At 45.2% G+C, this 10,380-nt stretch overlaps 1 protein-coding gene across 1 annotated transcript; it reads right to left on the bottom strand.

The window, feature by feature from the left end:
* Positions 1–3,807: 3,807 nt before the first annotated feature.
* On the bottom strand, positions 3,808–9,973 carry Cnga2 (cyclic nucleotide gated channel subunit alpha 2). Its single transcript, XM_038316851.1, has 6 exons — positions 9,858–9,973; positions 9,405–9,500; positions 8,371–8,541; positions 7,189–7,296; positions 5,528–5,634; positions 3,808–5,207 (listed from the first exon to the last, which is right to left on the bottom strand). Exons 1-6 carry the CDS (start codon positions 9,965–9,967, stop codon positions 3,808–3,810), a joined length of 1,992 nt encoding a protein of 663 aa, XP_038172779.1. The 5' UTR covers positions 9,968–9,973.
* Positions 9,974–10,380: the final 407 nt, after the last annotated feature.

Genomic DNA, 10,380 nt, shown 5'->3' with positions numbered 1-10,380 from the left:
GGTCAGAAGCCAGAACATCTCTTTAGATGTGACTGAAGCAGTTATGACTGTCCAGAAGAGACCTGGTAGTAGCCTTGACCAGAACAAGAGGAGTACAAGTGAGAGAGGTTCTGGGAAAGAGACTGTTCCAGCAGCTATGTGAGGCCCTGAAGGCACCACCTAACTGTTAAAGTCAAGCCTGGTATGGTTTGGTGTGGTGGTGGTGGTGGTGGTGGTGGTGGTGGTGGTGTGTGTGTGTGTGTGTGTGTGTGTGTGTTTGTGTGTGTGTGTGTGTGTGTGTGTGTGTGTAATAGAGGGGATGTGACAAAGAACCTACCACATTTTCTTGATGTTGGTGTGCCCTCTGGTGGCTGGGTTCCTTTGTCTGTGCCTTGAGGACTTCCTTGGCCTCTCTCCAAGGAAGAATGTGGTTTATCTTTCAGCTGCCGGCTAAGGAACAGATAGCTTGATGCTGCAGATACTGTAGCTCAGTTGGAGCCAGGATGAGGTGGCAGTCTGTAATAGAGGCAGGAGCCGTCAAGGGTCAGATACAAAGGGAAGCAGTGGGAGGCACTGGGGGCTTTTGTTTCTATAGAAAATCACCAATACAAAAGAAATTTGATGACCATGGATGAATGTGGCAAATTATTATTGGTGGATATTTTCAGAGCAAAACAAAACCATTTCAATTTAAATATTTGTAAATTAAGAGCAGAGAACATCAGGTTGTACTGAATAAACACAGCACATAATGGAAAATGTACTTCAGTTCCTACACTACAGTCAGTTACAGGAGAGAGGTGGGGGTGGCAGCCAGCAACAGGCAGCAGAGAGTCACGATCTTGCTGAGAGAACAGAGGAGAGGAGGTGGATAGGGCTTGGTCAGAAATAGACACTGTCTGACTAGGCTGACATCCAAAGACTCACCGGATGTCTGCAATGTGTCCAAACAGACACACAAACACAAACACAAATAACATCTCTCTCTCTCTCTCTCTCTCTCTCTCTCTCTCTCTCTCTCACACACACACACACACACACACACACACACACACACACACACACGCATACACACACACACACACACACAAGACTAAGAGAACATAGAATTTGAAGCACAGCAAAAAGTGGTAGAAGATTAAATACAAGGATGTCTGGAGAAAGAGAAGCTGAGCCCTAAAGTCTGTGCCTTAAACCCGGTGAAGCAGAGGGGCACCATGCTTTGTCACACCAAGGAGCTGTGAGGCTTGATTAAAGGTGAACCAGATTCCATAAAGAATCTATCACTTTCTTGCTGATAAGAAGGCAGGCATTTTCAGTACAGCTATCCACCTGTTTCTGGCACCAGTGACCTTCTGAGTTTACAAGAATAACAACTGTAGGTTCCAGCACTTGGTAAAAAATGAACTTAGTGCAGCCTTAGCAACAAGCATCATGGCAAGCAGCTGCCTAGGGCTGCAGGGGCTCCTCCTCATCTTGGCTGCATCTCTCCTAAGCTGGAGAACTTAGAGTCTTTTTCCAGCACAATACCAGAATTGAGAAGCCAAGTACACACAAAGTAGTGACCCTTCACCAGTGTCATCTCCCTACTGCCACCCCCATAGGCCCAGGACCTGAGTCTGTGTAAGACTCTAGGTAAGACTTCCTCTAGCTAAAGCTTCCTGCTATAGGCCAAGGAATGAGCCAAGAAACTGCATTAAATTTTAAAAAAAAGTACAGTTAAAAGAATTAAAATTCATACATTGAAATACACAGTCAGAAGAGTGAAAAGACAACTTGAGGGAGAGAAAACACATATTTGCAAATGTGGTAAAGAGTTAATATCTATAATAATATATAAATGGCACTTACAGTTTGGTAACTCAAAAGTGGCCAAAGAATTTGAAAAGATATTTTTCCAAATAAGACATCCAAATGGCCAGCAAACATGTGAAAAAACTGCACAGATTCATAACTCATAAGAGAAAGGCAAGCCACACTAAAATAAAGAACTGTCTCGCGCCCAGTAGAAGGGCTCATATCCAAAAACTGAAAATAAATGTTGGCAAGGATGTGGAAAAATTGGAAAACTGAACAAGTGTGGCAGTTCCTAAAAATGAAAGAAACCATAGGACCCAATAATTTCTCTTCCAGATATGTGTGTCTCCAAAGGAACTAAAAACAGGATCGCAGAGAAATTTGCATATCCATATTCCCAGCAATATTTCAATAACCAAATCATGGACAGAAACCGCATACTCATCAGCTGGATGAATAAAATGTGTCATATCTATACACTGGAATATTATTTGGCCTTTGTAAAGGAAGGAAAATATGACATGAGATGTAACATGAATGTATTTTAATGATTCTATTTGATAAGCTGACACAAAACAAATGCTACAGGATCCTATCTATGTGACCTTTGTAGAAAGTTAAATGAGTGTTGTCATGAAGCTGGTGGGATGGAATAAGGAGTTGTTTAATGCATACTGAGTTCTCGATGTGGAAAAAGTTTGATGATTGATTTTACACAATGGTTAAGATGCTAATTTTTACAGATATGTTCCTATGGTGAGTGGATGAGTGAATGAATGTAGGAGAGAATGTTCATGTCTGACCATGGAACTGGGGTCTGTATGTAGATGGTACCCAGTAGCCAGGACTTATTTCTGCAACTCCGGATCATCTGGCAACACCCAATCGGATGCATACCTTGTCCTCCAGAGTCAGTATGTGACTGTTTGCAGGTGGAAGCATAGTGACTTTCAGTCACTTCTGTTTATTCTTTTCCACATTCATTCACTTGCACATTCCCTTATTCTCTAGGTGGATAAACATTGAATACCTCCTCTGTGGAAGACGTGTCACCAAGACTGCAGCTAAAGCAATGACCTTCCCTTCAAGGAGCCCACATTCTGTCAAAACTGACCCAGGAAAGAGAGTGCTCGGAGAAGCACAGAAACCTAGAGAAGGTGTGACTGCCTAATTAGAACAGGGGTGGAAGTGAGAGGATCTTCTCCAAGATTCTGGTTCTAAAGGCCAGTAAGGCTCAGGAGGGTAGAGGAGGATGTTCACATATATGCCAGGAAAACTCTTGGGAGAAGAGAAGAGAACTGTGAGGAAAGAAAGAATTGAGCAATAACCACAAGTACCTGAAAGGAATTTATTAACTTCTAAGTGCCTCTAATTTACAGTATCTCACCCAGTACTATAGACTTCACAAACTCTTCAGAACTTGTGTGCGTAAAGAGGTGGTGCCCAAAGCTGCCAGCCACCTCTTTCTCACAGTGACATTGTCTGATAAGGAGGTATGACTCTCAGCAAACCCACTCAAGCCCACCCTACCATTCCCTCACAGACCTTGCATGCCTTGGAAAAGAGCGTGCAGGGGCCCAGTGTCTGCAGCCACTTCTTAAATGCATACGCATGCATGAAAACAGACTGTTTAGAGCACATGTTAGAAAAGTATGGGGCAGAATGCAGTAGGGAGTGGCTAGATATAAAGAAGCCAAAAGCAGGAGTCAGGCATTGTGGTGCACACTGTTCTTCAGAGAACACTGGTCCCAGGAAATCCCCCTGAAGGACAGTTCAGTTGTTCCCTGGTTCCTTTTCAGACTTGGGCAGTAAGCACTTGGAAATCCAACCCACAACACCTACACTGTCCACAAGCTTGACCATTTGCTGGACTTGGAGGAGGACTCCAAGCCATTGTAGCCAAAACCTTAAGCCCTAGCAAGGCTTTGGGGGAGAGCTCAGAGACATGTGAGGACAGGTGTTTGTAAACACGGAGTTCTATACAGGACTTCTAACTCAGGGGTCAAAGCAAGGCTGGATAGACATCTCTGGCTATTCATCAGCAGCTGCCTCGGGGGTATTTATTCCATCTGATAGGTAATCGTCCTCATGGTTCTGTTTCATCTTGGTCTCCAGCACTGTGATGCGTTGCTTGAGCTTCTGCTGGGCCCCAGTGTACTCAGCCAGCAGGCGGGCAAAGCGAGTGTACAAGGTCTCCATGTTGGTCTCCAGTTGCTCCAACTTCTCCTGAACATCTACCTCCATGCTGGCGGCCACCTCATTCTCATCCAGCAGACCTTCCTTCATCAGGATCTCCCGGCCCCTCTCCTCAAGGACTTTCTTGGCATCGGGGTACTCAGTCACAGCTTCCATGAGATCATCCTTGGACAAGCAGAAGAGATCTGAGTAACCCAGACTACGAATATTGGCAGTGCGCCGATTGCCCATTTTGCTGCCCTTAATGTTAAGGATGCTAATCTCTCCAAAGCAGCTCCCGGCTGAGAGCAAGGCATACTGAGTCACACCATCATCAGCTACTACTGCTAGCTTACCCTCCTTGATGATGTACATTTCCTTGCCAATGTCCCCCTTACGGCAAATATAATCCCCAGGACTGAAGACCTGGGGACGAAGCTTCAGTACCAGTTCCACCAGCAGGCCAGCCTCACAATCCTGAAATATGCGTACTTTCTTCAGGGTGGACAAGTGGACATTAATGGCTATCTCAGCCCTGAGCTTTGCTGGCAGGTTTTTGAGGACTTCTCGTTCATCTACTGTCTTCTTATTGGTCCACAAGTAGTCAAACCATTTGATGACCTTAGCTTCCATTTCTTTGCTGACCTTTCGGAACTGCATGTAGTGTTTGACAGCATCAATCTTGGCCTGGAACTCTGCTCGTGTGGCATTCATGTTGGAGATCATGGAGCCCACATTTCCCACAATAGTGGCAAAGATGAGGACACCAATCAGGAAGTCAAAAATGACAAAGAGGTACTCTTCATCCTTTACCGGGGGTGGTGTCTCTCCAATGGTGGTGAGGGTCAGTGTCGACCAGTAAAGGCAGTAAATGTATTCCCTAGCCAGGTAGCCATACTCAGGGTCAGTAATGTTGGGGTATACCCAGGTGTCAACCCCAAAGCCGATGGATTTGGAGATGGCATAGTAAATGCAGGCATTCCAATGGATGATGACCAAGATGTAGAGGACCAGATTGCTGATTCGAAAGATGTTGGGGTAGCTGGTGCGTGTCTCAGTGCGGTCAAAGAACTCAAACATACGGGCAAAGTGCAACAGACGGTTGAAGCGCACCTCAGGGCTGTGGATACCCACAGCAAAATAGATGAGGTCAGTGGGGATGATGGAAGCCACATCGAGTTTGAACTGCAAGGTGTGGATATAGTTGTCACGCAATTTCTTGGGGTCTTTGACCAGGAGTCCCTGTTCTAGGAAGCCTGATAGAAATACAAAACAACATGTCACTTCTGTCCTCAGTCCTGTGTCTCTCTAGAAGATAATTCTCAAGAGAGAGCAAACTACTACTTAGCTTTCCTTCCCACAGAGGACTATAGACCACATAGGGAGACTGGCCAGAAGAACCCTAAGAAACCACTCTCAGATATAAACCTCTATAAGTATGTGAGCCCATAAGATTTAGAGTATCCTAGCAGAGGTCCACTGAGGAGATGGGCTTCAATACCATGTCCAGTTAGTTTCTTCAAATTTTGCCTTCAGTTCTTTGGATTTAGGAGTCCAAATGCTGCTGTGTACTTACCTGTGCGCAGTCGGATGAAGACATCTGCAATGTAGACAGTGTCTGAGAAGTAGTCCAGCACCAGCCACACCACAAAGTAGTTTCTCTGGAGATCACTGAAGCAGGCTCTGTAAGGGGACAGGGCTGGGCTTCATCGACAAAGCCCTAGTGGCTCTAAGCCATATACATACTTCTGTGGGGAGAGTGTCACATGGCCACCAGGGACACCTGAGTCACAGGCCACTTGGTAACAATGACTAGTGACTTCTACCTCAACCCTTATTACTAAATAAACATTGCTGCATGTGCATCACCATTGATCATTGATAGTCTTCCTCATCCCCTGGACTATGAGCCCCAGAAACAGGACACATCTTAGTCGTGACTATATGCCAAATCACTGGTCCAGGGCCCCAGATTGCACATCATCAGTGGTTTAAATTGAATAAATAAATAAGGCATTAGACAACCAGCTGACTGCCTTCTGTATTCATTACTTCAATGGATTCTTATTGAGCATGTCATCAAACCCTGACAGGATGAGAATATAGATAGTAGTGGGGTTTAAGCTAGAGGTGCTGAGACTAGAGAAAGATTGATGGCTACAGGAGCTTTGGAGGAAGAAATCGGCAAGATTTTGAAAAAACTTGAATGAGTAGAACCTAGGGAAGGGCCTAGGGAGGGGACAGAGGAAGGGAAAAATCTGATTATATACTAGTCCAAGGGAAGAATGGTCACGTTTAGAACCAAACTCCCATACAATGTGCAGAACAAACAAGACCACAGCCTTCAGCCATACTGGGCCATCAAGAGATTACAGAGCCTTGCTCAAGTTATTCCTTCTGTCCAGAATGCCCTCTCTGCCAACCTCATGTATTTGAAGCAATTGCTACCTCCCACCAAGATCTCAACTAAGGTCTCTGTCAAGCCCATTATGATGGCCTATTTCTCTAGTAACTTGCTACCTCCAGTCCCTGGTAATATCTTGCTCATTTCTTTTGTTGCATGTTTATATTTGGTCTAGCTGAGAACACTGGGGAAAAAAGCAGTGATTGTGTCTGTCCTGTTTTCTATTGTACACCCAACACAGAGCACAAAACCCAATTAGTATGCAGGTAATTCTTCCTGCATGAATGACTGGCATAGGGTAGTATTATGTGAATTGTTGTCAGGAAAAGAGAGGACCACGTTCAGTGGACCTTGAAGGTCAACCTTAGAGTTTTATCATGAGAACAATGGGGAGCCATTAAATGGTTTTAGAAGAGAGAGTAGTATAACCCAATCTCAGTCTCTACATAGAACATTAGTTGCAAGTGTAGAAGATGTACTTGAGGGATCAAGTATACCTCCAAGGCATAGAGGCGGGGCTACTATAGCTTTCCCAGATAGAGAAGGGAGGAGGACAACCTAACCAAGCACAGTACTGATGTACATGAAAAAGCAGCCGAAGATTACAGGAAAGGAGCAGGAAAAGGACCAACATGAAGAATTGATGGCATGTTGAATAGCGGGAGCTTTGACAACAGAGGGGCGAAAAGAGAATTCAGCAATCAGACTTCAGAAAGAACATTGGACTGTTGTATACTCTTTGTCCAGAGTTGAGATTGTTGTGTGATCTTAATTCCATTTGCTGTGGACTCTGTTTCTGTAATAAATCCCACCTAGACCCCATCCATGCTCACCTGGCCACCAGCAGGCACCAGTTGTAAAGAACAGGCATGGCGATGACAAACAACCAGCGGTAATACCAGTCTCCAGCTGGGTCCAAGACAAACAGCTCAAACTTCTTCCTGTAGAGACAAACAGTGGTTACTAGAGTTCTAGGGCTCCAGGTTTCAGAACTCAAAATTCTCAAAAGTACTAATGAATTAAAGAATTGAGGGTTGAGGTGTAAGCTGTCTTCTGGTTTCCTTTTGCAGTGACCCACAGCCAAATAGCAGGCCTCCATTCTGACTGAGAGCAGGCCTCTGATCCGTTTTGACACTCCCCTGACCCCTGAAAGGGCCTTGCCCAGAAGATACATCAAAGACAGAAGTTGTAACACAGATAGTCTTTGAGGGGATCTGAGGAGGTGTATCTTAAGATGGTGAAAGAGCTTTAAGCCTGTTCCGACAGTCCCTTTGGGAAAAGAGAAAAACTCCAGGCGAATGTATGAACTTCCTCCTCTTACTCCCTTTCCATTCTTTAGACTTCAGCCTCCAAACCACTTTCCCAGATGCTTCATCCTAACTTGGCAAGAGCCTTTTCCCTCCACTGACCAGACGTGGGGGATGTCAACTTGGCCAGACATCCACTATCTTCTACTTATTATTCAAACATCAGCCCCTCCAATTAGTCTATGTTTTATTTTCCCTCTCTGTCCCTCCTCTTCTGTTTAATCATCTAGGTCTCATGCGCCTGACTCCCACATAAGCCCCTTCAAAAACCTGTTTTCTTGGGCATGGTGGAGCTGGAATGGGCAGGGCTTCAACAGTACTATGTGACTACAGCCTTCCTTCCTGATCATCACATACTGACTGCTGGAGCTAGGGCTGAGGTAGTATGCCCTTGGATGAGTTCCTCTCCTGTCAAAATCTACTCCATGGACAGCAAGAGAATGTATAGAGGGGTACCACTATGGCATGCAAAATATACTCCAGTTTCTCATGGAAAGATCACTATTGTTTGAGAGGCCCTGGGTGAGGACAATGGGATTGTTTGGAGTAAAAAGAAGCATAGGCGGTCATCTCTACCCATTCTTTATCTGCTATCAAAGAGCTTGGCACAGCCCTGGCACCACCCCTGATAATCTTTAGCAGCCCTACTGAGCTCTCCCATGGCAAGTATAGGAAATTTTGGAGTCCCCAGAGACTGGATGGATATACTTGGTGCCCTTTCCATCGCCGTCCTTGTCGCCTTTGCCATCCCCCTGATGTGTTGTCACAGTCTGGAGCTCAGGCCCACGGAAACGCTCTAGGAATGAATCAGGCCTTGGTTCCTCCTCCCGGAAATTCTTGTTGGCCCAGTCTCTGATGACCCCCACCAGGCGAACAATCCTAGAGGGGAAAAAGAAGAAGTGTGTGCCAAAGAAATGACCTGTGCTGTTTAGACAAGACCTGTCCAAGAGTGTTCACTGCCTGTTGAGGAAGAGGAAAGAAGAGGAAAAGCCGGAAATAGACCAGGCCATGATTTCCTGTATGCTAAGATCTGGAAAGAGGCCAGCATTGTGGGCAAGTGTTGGGGCTCAGGTATTATCTGAAGTACGTCCTGTGGGGGAGGATAGCCCTCCAAAGATTTCTTGTGTAATGGCACTTTACAGTTCACTCTGAAACACAAACAGGAGGTCTTCAAGGCAAGATTGAGACTGTAAAGAGTCAGGACAGGTCAGTATGAAAACAGCCCCAGGCTGCTTTATTTCTCTAAGAGGCCTATGATCTTAAGACCCTATATATAGGCTCTTTTGCCATAAAGACTCCCCTTTTCCCAATGCTGAGGCAGCCACATATGAAGGGAAGTCTCCTCTCAGCTTGCCTCATAAGAACCTCTAAAGCAGTGGAAGAACATCTCGGCACTGGAATTTCTAAATTAAGTCAGTGCTTCTCAACCTCTCTAACACTGCAACCCTTTAATACAGTTTCTCATGTGGTGACTCCCCAAGCATAATACTATTTTGTTGCTACTTCATAACTGTAATTTTGCTACTGTTGTGAATCATAATATAAATATCTATGTTGTTCAATGGTCTTGGGTGAAAGGGTAATTCCATACCCCCAAAAGGAATCACAACAAGTTGAGAACCCCACTACTCTAGAGTCTTATAAAAAGGCCTAGTGTAGCTGAGAGGAGGGTCATAGTAACCATTCGACAGACCCCAAGAATAGAAGGGGTAGCAGCAGGTCAGCTGAAGTGGAGAACTCACCTTCGGAAGCCGCCCCTCCCCCTCCGTGGGGTGTCCATCTCCGCCAGCCTTTGCAGTTCTGAGGAAGTGTCATCATCAACTGCCACAGACTGTGGTCTGCATAGAAAGAAACAGAGTTGATCCAGATTCTCTCAGCATGAGTTGTCTTTCCTCTTAGGACATGCCTAAACATCTCACAGTCCCCTTGGAAGATATCCTGGAGCAAATGGAGCTTGTTCTATGATTGTAAGTCAAAGCTCCAAGGAGATATTGTAGACTCTGACTTATTGATGAAATCACCCAGGCTGAGTTGAGAGTGCAGCTCAGGGGTAGAGGGCCTTCCTGGTAGGTACAAGGCCCTGACATTACCCTAATTCCGGCAAAAGAAAGAAAGAGGGTGGGGTAGGAAATGAGAAGGAGGAAAAAAGAAAGAAGATAAGGAAAGCAAAAGTCACCCAAGTTCAGTGCACTCACCTGCTACCTGTCCTGTGGTCATCTTTGCCATTGGCCTTAATGGAAGGCGGAGGGTGATGGTTGTGGTTATTAGCTGGAGAGCTCTTCACACCATTGGGCTTTTCGGTCATCCTCCATGTACATGCAGGGCTCTCACCTGACAAGGCGATAACCAGTGGACTCTATTACCCATAGAGAGCAGGGCAGCTAGAGGCGAACAGAGTGACCTTAGTAGTTCATGCATCAAAATATTCTCTAAGGTAAAGGTAAGAAAACTGCATTGTATAGTTTATCACCATTTAGATTTTAAATAACACACCACAGTAAAGAAGTATAACCACAGTAAAGAAGTATAATCACTTTCTCAGCCCATAAGGGCCTGCCACTGAAGCTAATGCTAAGTCTGATGGCTTCAGATTGCTATAGCAGTCGTTATTCAGGGGATCGTGAGGTTCGTTCAGACATGAAAGAGATGCACAGAAGAAGACATATTCACAAGATAGACTGAGAACAAGAAGCTGAGCAAGAAGCTTGTGTACTACAG

This window comes from Arvicola amphibius, chromosome X, assembly GCF_903992535.2.
Source record: "Arvicola amphibius chromosome X, mArvAmp1.2, whole genome shotgun sequence".
In the NCBI taxonomy this organism is placed as follows: Eukaryota; Metazoa; Chordata; class Mammalia; order Rodentia; family Cricetidae; genus Arvicola; species Arvicola amphibius.
This window is presented reverse-complemented; position numbering and strand designations above follow the sequence as displayed.

Coding starts and splice junctions, on each gene's coding strand:
- Cnga2 (XM_038316851.1), bottom strand. CDS start 9,967: ATGACCGAAAAGCCCAATGGTGTGAAGAGCTCTCCAGCTAATAACCAC. Junction 7,297..8,370: donor GGCGATGGAAAGGGCACCAA/GTATATCCATCC, acceptor TTGTCTCTACAG/GAAGAAGTTTGAGCTGTTTG. Junction 5,208..5,527: donor CTTCATCCGACTGCGCACAG/GTAAGTACACAG, acceptor TATTTCTATCAG/GCTTCCTAGAACAGGGACTC.